The 17580-nt window shown below is 49.1% G+C and overlaps 1 protein-coding gene across 1 annotated transcript; it reads right to left on the bottom strand.

The window, feature by feature from the left end:
- Window positions 1-1332: 1332 nt before the first annotated feature.
- On the bottom strand, window positions 1333-16859 carry CATSPER4 (cation channel, sperm associated 4; the record flags this gene model as incomplete). The annotated part of the gene is made up of 11 exons (XM_005875258.1): window positions 1333-1436; window positions 3473-3533; window positions 4348-4510; window positions 4814-5022; window positions 5701-5875; window positions 7151-7284; window positions 7477-7597; window positions 7766-7863; window positions 12065-12166; window positions 16169-16312; window positions 16761-16859. Coding segments are annotated over 11 exons (1410 nt in total), but the record flags the coding sequence as incomplete, so codon positions are not given.
- Window positions 16860-17580: the final 721 nt, after the last annotated feature.

Genomic DNA, 17580 nt, shown 5'->3' on the forward strand with positions numbered 1-17580 from the left:
TCTGGGCGGAGTCCGGCTCCCTCGGGCCTGGAGTAGCTTGCTGGGCATGGGCAGATGGAGAAGCTGGCGGCCAGGAAAATCTTTCGGGAATCCCATTCAACCTGCCCCTCCCTCCTCCCGTCCCCCACTCCTGAATGGTACTCCCACCTGAAAATAGGGTGTGGGTCACTGCTCACATGTCAGGGTTAGGGCTGCTGCGGCTGGGGTCAGGGCTTGGGGTCAGGGGTCAGCTTGTGACCAGGACTCAGGGTGAAGGATCAAGCTTGCCTTCCTACCCAAATTCAGTCTCCAGGAAAAGGAACTAAGTTCATTGCATTAATAGATATTTAAAAGTCATACTTGGAAATTGTTTAAAGAAGGAACAAAACCATCAGCCGAAGGATAGTGAAATCCCAGGGTATCTGGAAACCTGACTTAGGAGGGAGAGACATTAAAAAGCTGTGTGATTTTTTTTTAACTTTGAAGAACCAGACTAAAGAACTTTAATTACTGGATCAAATTCACTCTAGAGCAGTGGTTCTCAACCTTCCTAATGCCTCGACCCTTTAATACAGTTCCTCATGTTGTGGTGACCCCCAATTTCATTGTTACAAATTGAACATAATTAAAGCATAGTGGTTAATCACAAAAACAATATGTAATTATATGTGTTTTCCAATGGTCTTAGGCGACCCCTGTGAAAGGGTCGTTCCACCCCCAAAGGGGTCGCGACCCACAGGTTGAGAACCACTGCTCTAGAGGAAGGAATCTGGGATGTGCTCCAGGGTTCTATCAGTGCCCTCATATTTTTAGAATATAGAAGGGCCCTGGCCGGTGTGGCTCAGTTGGTTGAGCATCCTCCCATGCGCCCAAAGGTCGCTGGTTTGATTCCTGGTCAGAACATATGTCCAGGGTTTTGGGCTCGATCCCACATTGGAGTGCGTGCTGGAGGCAGCTGATCATGTTTCTCACAGAGATGTCTCCCCCCGCTCCCATCTCCCTCAATGGAAAAAAATATCCTTGGGTGAGGATTAACTAATTAAATAAAATAAGGGCAAGAGTTAATGCTTTTGCCAACAGGGCTATTTAAAATCTACTCCAGACCTGTAAAGTTAATATGATTTCCCATGGCAGGATAGGCCAATATCCTGGACCGCCGTCCTACCCTTCCCTCCCTAGTCCCACCCCCAGGGTGACCGCTTAGCTAGGCGTCTGGCTCCCTGGGCAGGCAGCGGCCACAGAGCTGCAAGGTGGAGGCTGCAGCGATGGCCAGGAACCCTCCCTCCCCCAACCTGAGCTGTGTGTTCACTGGCTGGCCGGCCCGGACGTCCTGCTGCTAGTCACACAGGGTCATCAGCTGTGCAGGTAGAGCCCATTGCTGTTGAAGGCCAGCATCACCTCCAGAGAAGCCTCTGTTGCCCTGCAGACCCCAGAGCAGCCGGTTGCTGACTGGACAGCTGTGGGGAGAGGCAGCGTCACCCATTGCTAGGAGTCTGGGCTTGGGGTCCTCAGTGTGGATGGACAAACATTGATTTCCCTTTATGTGCTTGTCCCTGTGTGATTGTAGATGCTGGGTCTCTTGCTGAGAACTTTGCATACATTATTTCATATCAGTCCTAGAAGAAAGACAATACTTTTGCCCCCTTCCTTCTCTTTTTTAAAAATATTTTTTTATTGATTTCAGAGAGAAGGGAGAGGGAGAGAGAGATAGAAACATCAATGATGAGAGAGAATCATTGATCGGCTGCCTCCTGTATGCCCCCTACTGGGGGTTGAGCCCGCTACTGGGCATGGGTCCTGATCAGGAATTGAACCTTGACCTCCTGGTTGATGAGTCGATGTTCAACCACCGAGCTTCATTGGCCGTGCAACATTGTTCAATTTTTACCAATGAGCTATTGGTCCAGCCCAGATGGGAAGGACAGACAAAAAGGGGGAGATAGCTGAGATGACAAATGGAGGAAGTAGATAGACAAAGCTAGCATCCTCAAAGAAGATGGGTGAGCAAAGCCAGAAGCCCCTTGGAGGTCATCCCATCATGCTCCTGTGTCCAAACTCATTGGTGCCCAAGCCTTTTAGACAATTAAAGGGTGGGGTGGAGTATGGCTGCGCTCACATTATAGGATCTTCCAGAGGATACTACCTGATCTTCCACCACCTTCTTCCCCTCTCTGGCCAGCCAGACAAGGAGAAATGAGAGTCCCCAGAGAAGGATAGATGGAAAGGGTGCATGTGGATACTCACCAGGCAGATTGAGGGCTCGATCTCCAGTAAATAGCAACAGCAGCAGCAGCAAAAGCCACTGGCTGCCCATAGCTCTGCTGGTTGATGATCCTGGAGGGCACTGGAAAGCAGTCCTGGCCCAAACATCAGCTCCAAGATAGTGAGGCACTGCTGTCACTGGGGCCACCTCTCACCTGCCTGCCGAGTATACCACCCTGTCCCAGGTGTCCAGACTTTTCCCCCCAGAAGATCCCAGAGGGCTTCTCTGTAGTGAAACCAATGCTGATGGGAGGGGTACGGAGGGTAGAGTTTCCCCATCAGCTGCAATCAGTGGGTCTCTGGGGATGCCCATTCAAGTTGATGAATATCCCCAAGGTCCCTAGTTGTCAGTCTTTGCTAAATAGCTGGGCAGAACTCTGGGCCTTTCGGCCTTCTCCTCTCCCCAGCACCGAGGAACCTGAGTCTCAGTGATGTGGCTGATTTCATCGGCCTCCCAACTCCTGGGCTGAGAGCGGGCCATTTGATCTTGGAGCTGGAAGCCAATCTCATCCTCTCCCCATTGCACAGATGGGGAAAGCAGAAAACAAGGCCCAGTGACTTGCCTAAGGACCAGAATCCTGTCCTCCAACACATCTCTTCCTGTTGCCCGTGACGACCACAGCTTTCTCAGCCTTTTGCATTGCCTAAGTCTGGAACCTGCTATGGCAGTAAATGGTGTCTGGTTTGTCATTCTCCGTTGCCCCAAGATGGAGCTTCCTGTACCTGCATGACTTGGTCAATGGTGACCCCATTAGACTAGAATTCCCCAGAATGAAGACCAGTCTCTTCTGCCTTCAGACAGAGTGGGTAGGACTGTGTCCTGCGTCAGGCAGGGGCTCCCAACCACCAAATTTTAGGTCTCTAAGCACATGATTACATCTTTACCATTTAGTCACAGTTATGTAGGGTGCAGATTCTCTCTCCCATTGGACTGGAAGCTCTGGAGGGCAGTCAGTGACTTTCCCATCAGACAAACAGGCTATTGAGGGGCAAGATCAGTCTTGCCCATCAGACCTGGGGCAAGGTTGCCCCAAGGTGTTGGAGATCCACAAATCAGACACATTGATGCCAACATAAAACTTTATTGTCAATACACAGATGCCTAGCCTTACTGGCCTCAGCTTTTTCCTCTTAGTTCTTGGGCCCACAGAGGCCCCATCTAGTTCTGGCCTAGAGCAGGGGGCCAGGGGTGCCCCTACTTAGGCCAAATCCTGGCTGCCTTGGCCAGCACCTTCTTGCTGTAGGGCTCCCACTCTCATCCAGCGTCCTTCTTCATCCTGGCTCCTCTGGACCTAGAACTCATGGGCACAGGCCCTAGAGAGGCCACCACCTCCATAGCTCCAGGCATCACCCCAGGTGTAAGGGAGAGGATGGACTCAGGCCAGGCTTAGCCAAGTCACGCTTGGGATGCAGGAAGATGCAGCAGCTGGGCGTGTGTGCACAGGCCCCTTGGCTCCCCTCCTGCCCTCTCAGCGGCTGCTCCTCTTCCTTTTAGGTAAATTTGTGGTAGATTCCTGAACCTGCAAACCCAGAGGTCTTGTCAGTACTCTACCCTGCCATGGCAGATGCTCCTTACTCCCCTCCTCCAGCTTCAAGGGTGCCCCATGGAGGCCTCCCAAGGAAGTCCTTCATATGTCTAGCCTGCCTAGTGTCCTCTCTGGGCTTGGGAGCCCAGGCTGTGGAGATTTACAGTCACAGTCAGATGGTGTGAGGAGCAGAAACTAATGTGGGTGTGTGCCTTTTTCTCCCCAAGAGGCTTCCTGCTCGACAGGACCCAGGGGTCCTTTGCCATCAGTGGGCATAAGTGTCTGCCACTAAGCAGGAACGGAGCTGGCTCAGCCTCTCTAAGAAAGGGTAGAGTTGAGGGCACTAGAATCAGAAGTGGCTCAATGAGAGGAATCTGATGGATTCCCCGGCTTCTTAAAGAAGGAAAGGTGGAACCTAACCAGATTGGCCGATTGGCCGTGACTGCTGGGGCTAAGAGTCTAGGGGGCGGGCCTAGGAATAGACAAACTTGGACTAATTCCTCAGAGACTAGGCTGGGCGGGGCGGGGCTGGGTAGGGTGGCGGGGTGAGCACAGACCGGGTAGGAGAGGGAAACGGCACCTTTTCCCTGTGGACAAGCGCAGTGATCAAGTCTTGCTGGCTAGTCATCTCACTCAGGTCCATGGAGGACTTGCTCTCCATCGACTGGACTGACAAGGGTCTGTGCAATAGCTCCTGCTCCTGCTCCTGGTTGAAGCGAATGGAGCGCACCTCCTCCACTATCCTGGGGGCGGAGGGGGAGGGGTGAGCGCGTTCAGGGTAGGGGAAAAAGGGGCAGTCCTCCCACCTGTTCCCTGGTGTCCGCCCCCTTCACCCTCCCTCTTCACGCTGATAGCGATCCAGGCCAAGCCGGGAAGTCTGGATTCCAGTTCCTCCAAAAGGCTGGAGAACCATGGGCAAGCCACTTCACCTCTCTGGGCCTCAAGGACCACAGTATAAAATGGTGAGGACATAAGGCCAGAAGAATCTGAGGCTCTGCTCAGTCCTAACTCACGGGACTCAGGGGTACCCCCAGTAGCCGCCCTACGTGTTGAGCTCATCTCGGATCTCTTGGTACTGCATCAAGTTCTCCTGTATCGCCTCGAGCACCAAACAAAAGTTGTCGCAAGCGCTTTCGGAGAGGTTGGACAGAGGGCCTCCCACAAGCGGCTCTTGGGGAAGGCCAGACATCTCCAAACGGGCCACCTCGCAGTGCACCAGGGGCAGGTCCATGTTCTCGTAATCCTCCATATCTGTCTGGGAAAGGGGAAACGGAGAGGGGAGAGACAGCTCAGCCGGCACCCCCTGCCCCAGCCCCTTCCTGCTTGGCTTCAGAGAGGATGAATCTCTTAGGACACCAGGATTCTAATGTCCCTCATTTCAGCTTCAACCAATCTTAGCCTTCTCGCTCCTGCTAAATCCTACCCAGCAAACTTCTAAAGCCCATCTGCTCCCAATTCACAGCTTAGTGACTTCCACACTGTGGGAAGTACTACACCATTCACCTCCCCAGCCCTTTGGAGGTTCTAACCCTGAATAAGTAATACTGTAGCTAACATGTAGTGAGTTCTTAGTACGTGTCAAGTACTGTTCATTTACCCATGCCATTCTCAGGATAGTACTTTGAGGTAAGTACTATCATTATTCCCATTTTACAGAAGAAGAAATCGAGGCTTAGATTGGTTAAATGCCCTAAGGTCATCCAGGCTACCCAGTTTGAGTTGCCATAGAAATAAAACATCTAGGAAATCCACAGCCCTCAGAAGCCCCAGTTGGTGAATTCGCACTCAAGGTGGGAAATGATGCTTTTGGGTCTCAGGCTTGGCTTGCTCCAGGCACTTGAGTGTGTGAGCACACACACACGTACCCCTATGCTCAAGTCAGCACTCATACATACACTCCCTCTCCTCCCTCTGCCCTCCCCATCTCACTCACCTCACTGAAGCCTATTTTATCCTGTTGTCCCTGCTCTCCTGACTTTATCATTTGCTCCAGGTTGGTGGTCACCACGACGACCAACAGGTTGATGCCAATAAGGGCACCAATAGTGATGAAGGTGATAAAGTAGAAGGCCCCCGCAACCTCCATTGCGTAGTCCCTGGTCTTCATCCTGGAGATGGCAGGTAGGGGCCCTGTCACCACCCTGGCCCTTTGAGCTCAGTTTCCTCATCTATGAAATGGGGACATTATCTCAAGGCTACTAGGGCTTCTGCTGCCTCACTGCTACTGTGAGATCCAATGCCTACTTCTAATTGTACTACCAGACAGCAGAGTTCTCAACCCACCCGGCAAGGTGGGGATTTGTACATCAGCATTATCAAGTTTAATCTATTGGCTATACTCTTTCTTATTATAAAAGACAATTCAAGCTCGTTATAGAAAGAGCAGAAGGAAAATATACAGGAAAAAACCCACCCACTGTTAATACCTATTATAAATATCCCATAAAATATTCCCCAAATAATAGTGTGTCCTCTCTCTCTCTCTCTCTCTCCCCCACCCCCCTCAGTGTGTGTGTGTGTGTGTGTGTGTGTGTGTACTATGCCAGGTTCTATGCTAAGAGATTTATATTGATCCTCACAGCAATCCATGACATAGCTAATATTGTATTGTAATCCTCAGTTGACAGATGAGGAAACAGGCTCAGGAGAGTAATTTGCCCAAGGCCATATGGCTAGTGTGGTAGAGTAAAGACTCAGAAGCCCAGTCCACCTTTATTGCACACTCTGTGGTTTCTCTACCACCTAAATCATAATGGATAATGATAGTAGAATCTCTTTACCAATTGAGCTTCTACTCTCATATGAAGGGAATAAAAAGATATCATCAGTGGGCCCAAATCCCTGGAGCGGACTGGAAACAAATATGGTTTAGTCTTAATGGGAAAGCGGGAAAGGACAGAACCCAGGCAACCATCTATGGCCAAACGTGACCTTGGGCAGTGAGTCTAAGAATCAATGAAATGAGACCCTAGGTTCCCAGGAGTCCAGACAGTTTGGTAGGCTCCAATGTGGGCTGGGAGGCTGCCCTAAAGCTCTAGTGCAACCACAGACAGCTCCTGTGCCCAAGGCCTGCCAACCCAGCTATTTAGCATGATGGGAGAAATATCCATGAATAGGCCTGTGGTGGGACTTTGATTGGTTGGAGTTTCAAGGGGACAAGGCTTCAAGTAGTCCAGAAACCCAGAGGCCCCAGACCCAGGGATCTCTTTTCCTCCTTTAAAGCCCTGACACCCGTTTCCTGCTGGGCCATCCTCATCCCCAGCCCTGGAGCTCCACACCCACCCGGAGCCCTTTTCCCTCTCCAGTCGGTATTTTGTTTCATGGGAGCCCAGCCCCTGCCTTGCCTGGATGGGCTGGGGGTCAGAAGCCTCACAGGGACTCACTGAAAGTCATTGTAGATATCCACCCAGCCATCTTGGGTGATGCAGATGAAGAGGGTGTACAGGGTCACCTGCATGTTCTGGAAATGCTTGGGCACGAATGCACCAAAGAGAGTGACCCCAAACACGGAGAACACCTGCCAGAGAGACCGAAGACCCGTCTGACTTCACACAGAGCCTTGGAGACAGCACATACAAATGAACGCTGCCAAGGGAATCACAGGGATTTGGGCCCATAAGCCTCTCCTCTTCTCCAGACACCCCTGTATCCCCAGTGACCCATGACCTGTTCAGGGAAGGGGAATGGCTGGGGTGGGGGAGAGACTGACCAGCATGAAGAAGAGGATGAGGCCCATGATATTGGCCATGTCAGGCACCGACTGCAGGATGACGCGAATGATCCGGGCCAGGGGCTCCACAGACATGCACACATGCACGAGACGAAGGACCCTGTAGCAGAGCCTCTCAGGGATGCCCCTCAGCCTTTCCCAGACCCCTCCTCCACACTGCCACCCTACCTGCCCAGACAGGCAGAACTACCCCCAGTTGGTAATAGCCCCCCATCTCTTCCCCAGGGTCCAGGCAGGTCCCCCCTTTTCTCCAGAGTTCCCAGCTCACCTGAGGGTGTAGGTGATAGAGATGACATTGAGTTCACTAATGAAGAACCCCAGGAGCAAGATAAAGATGATAAGGAAGTTGAGGATGTTCCAGCCGTCCTGGGGGTTGGGGTGGGCCAGCCCCAGTGGGGTCTGTCAGGCCCAGCCCATGGAGACATCCTGGGTCTGCCTTCCCCACCCCCCAAGGATGAGGGGATCTTCTCACAGCAGGGCCAATCATCTGCCATTCACTGTTGTTACTCATTCTGTTGCCCACAAAACATGTCACCCAATAGGCATGCACTTGCTGTCTCATACATGTGTCAACAGCCAAGTGCAATCTCAGAGACACACAGTGTATGATCGCACATACATACAAGCTAGTTCCTCAGCTGAGCACCCCCTTGATTGGTGCACTGCTGAAAATGGCCTTGTCCTACAGTTAAGTGACAAGAGAGTGTTGGGATGCTCCATCCTTTGTGTGACACACACTCCAATTAATAATAAAAGGAAAATAAATACTAATGAAAACATTAAAGACCACTGCTTCAGTAGCCAGTTCAGAGGTGAACTAGCTCTCACTGTATAAGAGAGACAGGACATTTTTACAAGCCCTTTGTCCAATAAGGCACAGACTCATCTAGGAGTGGGGATGGGGGAAGGGCACTCCCAGAGACGAAAATTCAAGCACAATGACTAAAGAGGGGACTTTGCTCTATCTCACAAACAATATGTGCATTGACCTTTTGACCAGTGATCCCACTTCTAGACACCTGACCCACAGAAACTCTAGTTCAAGTACAAAATGACATTTGTATGAGGTTGAAAACAACCAAAGTGTCCAGCAAGTGGGCCCCGGTTGAACAAACTATTACATATTCATTCACTGGAGTAGTACTGTTGAGCCATTAAAAAAAGAAAAGTAAAAGATCTTCATGTATTGACATAGAAAGTTTGCCAAGATCCATTAAGTGACAAAAGCAAAGTGCAGCCCTAGCTGGTTTGGCTCAGTGGATAGAGTATTGGCCTTCAGACTGAAGGGTCCCTGGCTCAATTCCAGTCAAGGGCACATGCCTGGGTTGCGGGCTCAATCCCCATTAGGGGGCATGCAGGAGGCAGCCAATCAATGATTCTCTCTCATCATTGATGTTTCTATCTCTCTCTCCCTCTCCCTTTCTCTCTGAAATCAATAAAAAATATATTTTAAAATATTTAAAAAAGCAAAGTGCAGAACACTGACAATAGTATGTTACTGTTAGGAAAGGGAGGACTAAAAATATATACTTGTTTGCTTATGATTGCAAAATAAACAGAGGTAGGATAAGCAAGAGACTATAAATATACAAAGATTAGCTAGAGAGGGTGGGGTGAAGAGAAAGGGATGAAAGGAAAGGAATGAAAGCAAGAATTCTGTGTGTACTTTTCAATATAGTTTTGACCAATATGTATCTGCACTAAATATTTTTTAATGAAAAAAAATGTTCTTAAATTTCTTGGGTAGTCTAATAAACACAAGCTTGCCCAGTGTCCCAAGTTCAGAATGTCTGTGCCTACACATCCACAAAGAGACACAAGTCTGCCTGTCTAAAGATTCATCCCTCTACCCATCCGGTATTAAACTCACACTATATACCAGACCCTGAACCAGATTCTGAAGACACAGGATTTCTGCACTGCTGGGCTCACAGCTTATTTTATTTTGAGGGAGTTGGACAGGCAGTAAACTTTAACTCTAAGCAAGAAAGATAAGCACATAATATTAGAGAGACACAGAGCAACTACTAATCTAGTCTGAGAGACAGGAAGTCTTCCTGGAAGAGAGGACATTTGAATGAATCTTAAGCTGTAAGTAGAAGTAAAGCAAGTGAATAAATGGCATAGACAGGGGTCAGCATGGACAAGGATATGGAGGTGAGAAGCACTGTGTGTGTGTGTGTGTGTGTGTGTGTGTGTGTGTGTGTGTGTAATGCAACTACAAGCAGTTTGGTGCAGCTGGAACACCAGGTTGAGGCCAGGAGTGATGAGGCTGCAAAAATAAGCAAGGATACTTTGGCTTGTGCCTTAGGAAGATCACTTTGATGGCAGGTGGGGACACAGGAAGCCATAGCAACATCCTGGTGAGGGAAGACAAAGCAAGAGCTAAAACAGGGATAGGAGAAATTTGACGAGATCGGGGGAGGGGGGGGGTGTTCAGGGTGGTATGGCCATACCATAGACAGGGATAGCAGAAATTTGAGAAAGATTTAGGTGGTGGAATAGTGATTAATAGGCTGTGGAGGTGAGGAGAAGGAAGGAGTCACGCACAGATGATAAAAAAAAGGGGAGAGCTGGGGACAAAATTGGGGATCCCTATGTGACTGGGTAATATTTGAGATGTTAATTTCCAGACTTCCTCCCTTCCCTGTATTTATCCCTTTCTTTCCTCTCGACAACCCCTCCACCACACCCTTGCAACAGGGATCAGATTTTGTGTATTAGGATCCAGGGGGAAGGGTGGGAGTGGGGAAGGAGGCAAAAACAGCTTCTAACTAGCCCTGGCTTTTGGCACTGGTAGCCTGGCCACAGAGGAAAGGTTAGGTTTTGGAACATTATCTCAGCCAGGGGTGATTTTGCCCTCCAGATGACATTTGGCAATGTCTGGGGACATTCTTGGTTATCACAACAAGGATGGTGCTAATGGTATCTAGTGGGTAGATGCCAGGAATGCTGCTAAACATCCGACAATGCATGGGACAGTCCCCACAACAAAAAAGCATCCAGGCCTAAACGTCATTATTGTAGTGCTGAGGTTGAGAAACCCTGGCTTATGGAATGGCTTGGAGGAACACATGATCCTCATGCTTGCTTCAAGTCTCCTGTGCTAAGAAACTCTGGGACAAATCCCTAAGTGTTGCTGAAAGAAATCTCAGGAAGATGAAGGAGGAATGTTCCCTCCTAGTAAGTAGATGTCTGCCTGCATCCTAGAGCTAGTTCTGAAAAAGCAGTGCAGGGAAATGTTCACAAAACCAAGGTATCTGAGATATGTCAATACGAACCATCCTATTCTTTTTTTAAAAATTGATTTCAGAGAGGAAAGGAGAAGGAGAGCGAGATAGAAACATCAATGATGATAGAGAATCATTGATCGGCTGCCTCCTGCATGCCCCACAATGGGGATGGAGCCCACAACCCGGGCATATGCCCTGACCGGGAATTGAACCATGACCTCCTGGTTCATAGGTAGATGCTCAACCACTGAGCCACGCCGGCCAGGCTCCTTTTTCTGTTAATAAGCATCCTTACAAGTGTTGTTTGCCCAAAGCAGTCTTTAAGACATTCAGACTTCACAATTTTTGTTCTAGATTCTACATTCTGTGTTCTATGAAGTGAAACCTCTAACCCATGGAAAGCTTATAATTCGAATTGGTTGTTCTAGTAACTATATTTAAATACTTCCTTTTTATGAGAGGGTTCTTTTTTGGGTAGGTGTTTTTTTTTTTTTTTTTTTTTTTTTTTTTTTTTTTTTTTTGTAAGCCCCTTCTCGAAAATGCCCAAAGGCAAATAAATCCCTTGGCTCCTGAAGTCCTATTCAAACAAAGAGTTTGATTTAATGTAATTTTCAGACCTATTCCTACAGAGACAGCTCCTCAACATTCTCCAGGACAGGGCTCAGCCAACTCTAGGCCAGGGGCAAATCTGGCCAGCAGCTCTTTTTCTGTAGAATGCTCAGGCTAAGAATGGTTGTTGTTGTTGTTTTTAATGGGGGGGGGGGGGGGGGGGGGGTGGTGACACATGCAAATTATATGAAGTTCAAATCTCAGTGTCCTTGAGTGAGATTATTTGGAGCACAGCCATGTTTATTCACCTATGTGCTGCCTACAGCTTCTCTGTGCTCCCACTGCTGAGACGAGTGTTTGCAACAGAGACGAGGGCCCACAAAGCTTAAAATCTTTATCTGGCTCTTGATAGAAAAAGTTTGCTGACTCCTACTCTTGAACCCTGTAAATTAAGGTAAATGCTCTCAATCTCATTTCCTATATAAGGACATCAAGGTTTTCCCAGGATCACAGAACGGGGGAAGGCTGAGCAGAGACTGGGACCCAGGGAAGCTGCACTTCTAGTATAAGTTACTATATCAGACATCTCAGAAGTAGTCTCTCTCTCTCTCTCTCTCTCTCTCTCTCTCTCTCTCTCTCATACACACACACACACACACACGCACACACACACACACACACACACACCTCAATCTTCAGGGCCAGGAGCACAGGGATGGGGACTGGACAGGGTACACTTCGTCAGGAGGGGTAAAGGCGATGGCAGGGAGGGCCCAGGATCTCACCTTCCAGAAAACCCAGAAGCCATTTAACCAGCCAAGGAGAACCTCACAGATAAGGATGGTCAGCACAATGTCATCTATGGTAGAGAACAACTCATAGTGTCTCTACATGGAAGACAGAGAAAAAGAGAGGGACAGAGAGGTCAGTGGAGTGGGGGACTGGGCGGGGCTAGGGAGAGAGGACATCGTGGGGGGAGGGAAGGCCCATATTCCTGCTGCTCCTCATCCTCAGCATCTTTGTAGCTCTTTTATTTTATTTTATATACTTTTAAATATATTTTTGTTTATTTCAGAGAGGAAGGGAGAGGAAGAGAGAGATAGAAACATCAATGATGAGAGGGAATCATTGATTGGTTGCCTGCATCTCCCTATTGGGGATGGAGCCCGCAACTCAGGCTTATGCCCTTGACCGGAATTGAATCCCAGGACCCTTCAGTCCACAGGCCGACACTTTATCCACTGAGCCAAACCAGCTAGGGATGTAGCTCCTTTAGAGCACATTTTGCATGTACATGCCAGGCACCTTGCTAAGACCACATATGCATTATTTTGTTTTACTGTCACCATCATCCTAAAAAGTAGGCTGTATTCTCATCTTACAGATGAGAAATGAGTGGTGCCCAAGGTCAGACAGCAGTAAAGATTGTTGTCCAGCCCTGGCAGGTGTGACTTGGTTGGATGTCGTCCGGCGCACCAAAAGGTTGCCAGTTCAATTCCCAGGCGGAGCACAATTCTGAGTTGTGGGCTCAATCCCTGTTATGGGGCATGAAGGAGGCAGCCGATCAATAGTTCGCTCTCACATCAATGTTTCTCTCTTTATCCCTCTCCCTTCCTCTCTCTCTAAAAATCAATTTAAAAAAAAATAGATTGTTGTCTAACTACAGACCTTTGCTCCCCTAGGCTAAGGATACTTGGAAAAGGGAGACTGGGAGAGGCAGAACTGGCTCCAGAATTGGGAGGAAAAGCCCTAGCCCCTGAGATAGGAGACACCAAGCTCCATCCTTTCTTCTCTGATTGTCCCAACCACTCTTGCTGCTCCAGCTCCCAAATCCCCTAGGCCAACCTGACCAAGCTCCTGAGTATCTACTCCAGGACATGTTCTCTGGATGAATGGACTGTGGCCAGATGACTTGATGACTGAATTCTGTTTAAACCCCAACTCACTTTCACCCAAACTAGATACTACTCCCTTAGCTCCCCCGAAGCTGTGACGCCACTATAGTCTGTGACTCTATTAATAGCTCCCAGACCCCTGACTCTACCCTGGCAGTTACCAAAGTCACCTGGACTCCTCCCTTTCTTCACTTCCATGGCCAATAGACTCTGCCCCAAGGCTCGCTGCCACACATGAAAGCCTCTTGCTACCACACCTTGCCATCACCCCCATCCACCAGCTGGGCAGAGCTTCTTAAACCCAGATGAGAGGTTAAGTTTTATGGGTTCCAAATTCCCAAAAAGCATCATGGGCCAGGGATGTCTGCCCATAACAAGGAAGAGCTTTCTGTCCCCTCATCTGTCACCTCAGTTCCGCCCCACTGGCCACTGAAAGCAATAGGCTCCCCTATTTATAGAAAGAATTTCCTAAATAGTCCTCCTGCCTTATCCAAGTCATGGGCATCTATGTCTACATCAGAGTTGCCTTCTCCACCACTAGACTTCCATGGTTCCCCATGACCTTCAGGGTAAGGTTCAAATTAGTCTGGCGTTCACAGGCTTCTAGGATTCGACCTCCATGACACATATCCTATAACAGTGCTTTTGCCATTTTTGACTAGGACCCATAATAAGAAATCTATTTTACATCTTACAACATAACTCTCTCCTCTCTCTCTCTCTCTCTCTCTCTCTCTCTCTCTCTCTCTCTCTCACACACACACACACACACACACAATTTCTATTTAATTCTTTTTCATCCTACTATTTCATTCTATATCACAATGTTAGTATCTGCACTCTGAATTGATTTCATGATCCATCAATGTGTGTTATCTGCCTCCCCATCTACTCATCTTCCAAATCTAGCAATAGGATTTCTGTTAATACCATATCAAGGTCATAAAAGCTAAATCCAAGGGGTACTTAGTCCTTACTGCCTTGTCTCTTAGCCACATCTGCCATTGTGCCCACTCCCCTGAGCGTACACTGTCCGGGGTTTCCTCCCACTCCTCTGGTACACCTTCTCCTCCGTTTCCCTTGTACCTCCTCTTTCACTTTCTGCCCTTTACTTACGGGTTCTCCTCTAGAGCTCTGTGTTGGCCTGTTCTCACTCAATTCTCTCTCCCCAGGCAACCTCATCAATTCCTTTAGCTTCGGCAACTATCCACCCAGATGCTGGCAACTCTCTTGTCACCACCTCCATCCCAGTGTTCTCTGAGGCATTTCAGAATTGACCTCTAACCCCTCACTATCTCTGTGTGGGTACTGCATGGGCACCACAGACTCTACACGACTCAAACTGAACTCAGCATCCTCCCCAAACCTGCTCATCCTATGTCCCCATGTCCCAACAAAAAGCACCAGAAACTTAACTTCTTGCTCTCCCTTTCTGCGTGTACGTGAGGTGGTGACAGATGTTAAACGAGGCAGCACATGTCAGTGCTCACTAAGTGTTTGCTCTAAAGTAAATCAATCTATAAGGCCCATGGATCCAACTCCTAGGGAACTTCAGATGCATGTGACCTCTTTTTACCTACTGCCATCAGCTTGGTCCAAGCCCCATCAGCTTTCACCTGAACATCTCCAACACGATCTTGCCTGCTTCACTGTTTCCCATTCTTGATACTCTCCCTTCCGTAGCCCTCACTGTGGCAGACAGGGTCAGTTTTATAACATGCCTGGTCATGTCACTTCCATGCCTTAAAATCTTCCCTGGCTTTCCAATGACATAGGATAAAGACCACCCTCCTTGACATAACTTAAAGGCCCTGCCCCTGACCACCGTTCTGAACTCATCAGCCACTGCATTGAACATTTAAAAAATATTGATTTTTAAATAGCACAATCCATGTATGTTGTATATTCCTTGTAAGAAAAAAGCACGAGCCCTAACCGGTTTGGCTCAGTGGATAGAGCGTCGGCCTGCGGACTGAAGGGTCCCAGGTTCGATTCCCGTCAAGGGCATGTACCTTGGTTTCGGGCACATCTCCAGTGAGGAGTGTGCAGGAGGCAGCTGATTGATATTTCTCTCTCATCGATGTTTCTAACTCTCCATTCCTCTCCCTTCCTCTCTGTAAAAAATCAATAAAATATATTTAAAAAAAAGAAAAAAAAGAAAGAAAAAAGCACGAGACCAGTGTCACACTGGACTTCAAGTTGGACACAGAACACACATGCTATTTCTCCTGCCCCCAAACACTCTTCCTCACCTCTCTTTGCCTGGCCAACTTCTACTCATTCTTTATTCTCTGCTTAAGTGTCCCTTTCTCCAGGAACCCTTCCTCAATCCATCAGGTTTGATGCCTTCTCCATGTGCTCTGACACGCAGGCATTTATAATGACATGTTTGTGTCTAAGACAGAACTGCATCTGTTATGTAAATACCTGGAACCCTAGCCCTGAGTACAGTGCATGGTACAGAGCGATTCTCTCTCAGTGACTAGTGAGTAAAATGGGATACCTTTGCCCAGTTGGTTGGGCATCCTCCCATGCACCAGGAGATTGCTAATTCCATTCCCAGTCAAGGGGACATGCCCAGGTTGTGGGCTTGATCCCCAGTACAGGAGGCAGCCGATCAATATTGCAGTCTCACATTGATGTTTCTCCTGTTCTCTCCCACTCCCTTCCTCTCTATCTAAAAATCCACTTTTAAAAATCTTATAAATAAATAAGGGATACCCTTCCCTACAAGGCATCTGTTTGCCTGCCTCTGCTCACACCATTTTCCCCCTGCCCTTCCTGTACAAATGCAATGTGTTCTTCAAAGCTGGGCCCCCTCCACCACAGTCTTCCTTTATCTCTAGACCACTGGAAGGTCAGTGCTGGCAGGCCCTCGAAGAGCAGCCAATCCAATCATCATGGACAGAGGAGGATCCTGAGGCCCAGAGAGGGAAGTGCCTTACCCAGGCCCCCATTAGGTCAGTGGGTGCAGAGGTCAGACTAGAATCCCACCTGGCCAAGGTCGAAATTGGTGCGGAGCGCAACGGTGATGGCATTGACCACCAGCAGCATGGCCAGCAGCAGCTGAAACGTCCAGTGTTGGAGCAGCTGCTTGACATACATTCGAGTGATGAACTCCTGCATATCCCAGGCATCCTGGGAGAGGGCGAAGGACCTTCCTTCAGGCAGGTATCACCGTAAGAGGCCTCTGCCTGGATGTTTGCCCTCAGTGAATGGGGTTCTCTGAGGAAGGCCACTCTGGGGAAAGGGGCCTAAGAGGGAATCATGGTATGGGGTATCAGTGTAGAGGTCACTACCTAAATGGCCCACTGCTGGGGGATCTTTGTCGGGAGTCATTACAAGGGAGACTCTTTTAGGATCTCTGTTGGGAGGAGACTGTCATTATAGAGGGGTTCCTATAGGGGGCACTGACAGGCAATTCTAACATATCATGGGGGTGTGACTGCAGGGATTACTTCTGGGGAGTGTCCTCTGAAAGGACATTTAGAAGGCAAAAGGGACAGAGTGATTATGAGGCTTGTTGCCGCATGGGCGCAGCTGCAGAAGGGTCCCTGTGGGGGAGGTTGGACCACCTTGGTTTTACCTTTGTGTCAATAATGTCTCCGCGGTCGATAAGCACTTGCTCCTCTGGCCAGAGGTAGGGATCATGAGGGGACCTCTGCAAGGGCGAGGAGAGGGCCCATCAGGGCAGCCCCTATCCCTCTGGACCCAGCACAGTCCTCCTGTGCCCCACCCGATCCTGGGATGCCCAGATTAAATGGTAGAGCCTGGCAGGGGTCATCTACCATGATACTCATAGACTTGATAGTCCTTCGCTGCCATTCTTTATCCGGCATAGTTGCTCAGTCTCCTCCCACTCTTCAAAGAAACTTTATTCCATGCGGGCTTGCTCCCCCTCGTGGTGATATCATAGAGGCCTCTGTGACTCCAGTCATTTGCATTCCACCAAGGAATTCCAGTCCCGAGAGGTTCCTCCCACTGAATTCCCTTGCAACCCCACCGAGAAAGCCAGGGACACTAAGGACCTTGGCTGGGGTCAGAGGTCAGAGGCACAGAGCAGGTCAGGTCTCCTCTACAACCTGGATGGAGGGGAGTATGTCCCTACTCTAAATCCAGGAGCTGGAGGTGACACTGGGCTAAGGAGAGGAGAAAAGTGTTCACCTCAGGGGCTTCCTCCTAGCTGACTACAACCGGCACCTCTCCCCTCTGGCTATGCCATCTCACCACCCTGGTCTCCAGGAGCCCACCCTGCCCTTCATGCAAGGTATGTGGCCCATCTAGGAAAAGGCTGGTCTCAGCCTCTCACTTTGTCTCCCCTGAGATGGGACAGGAAAGCAAACCTCTGGTCTCTAAAGGGCTGGGACAGATGAGCACGAGGAGAAGCCATCGTGAGCCACGGATTA

Source organism: Myotis brandtii, unplaced genomic scaffold (assembly GCF_000412655.1).
Source record: "Myotis brandtii unplaced genomic scaffold, ASM41265v1 scaffold456, whole genome shotgun sequence".
In the NCBI taxonomy this organism is placed as follows: domain Eukaryota; kingdom Metazoa; phylum Chordata; class Mammalia; order Chiroptera; family Vespertilionidae; genus Myotis; species Myotis brandtii.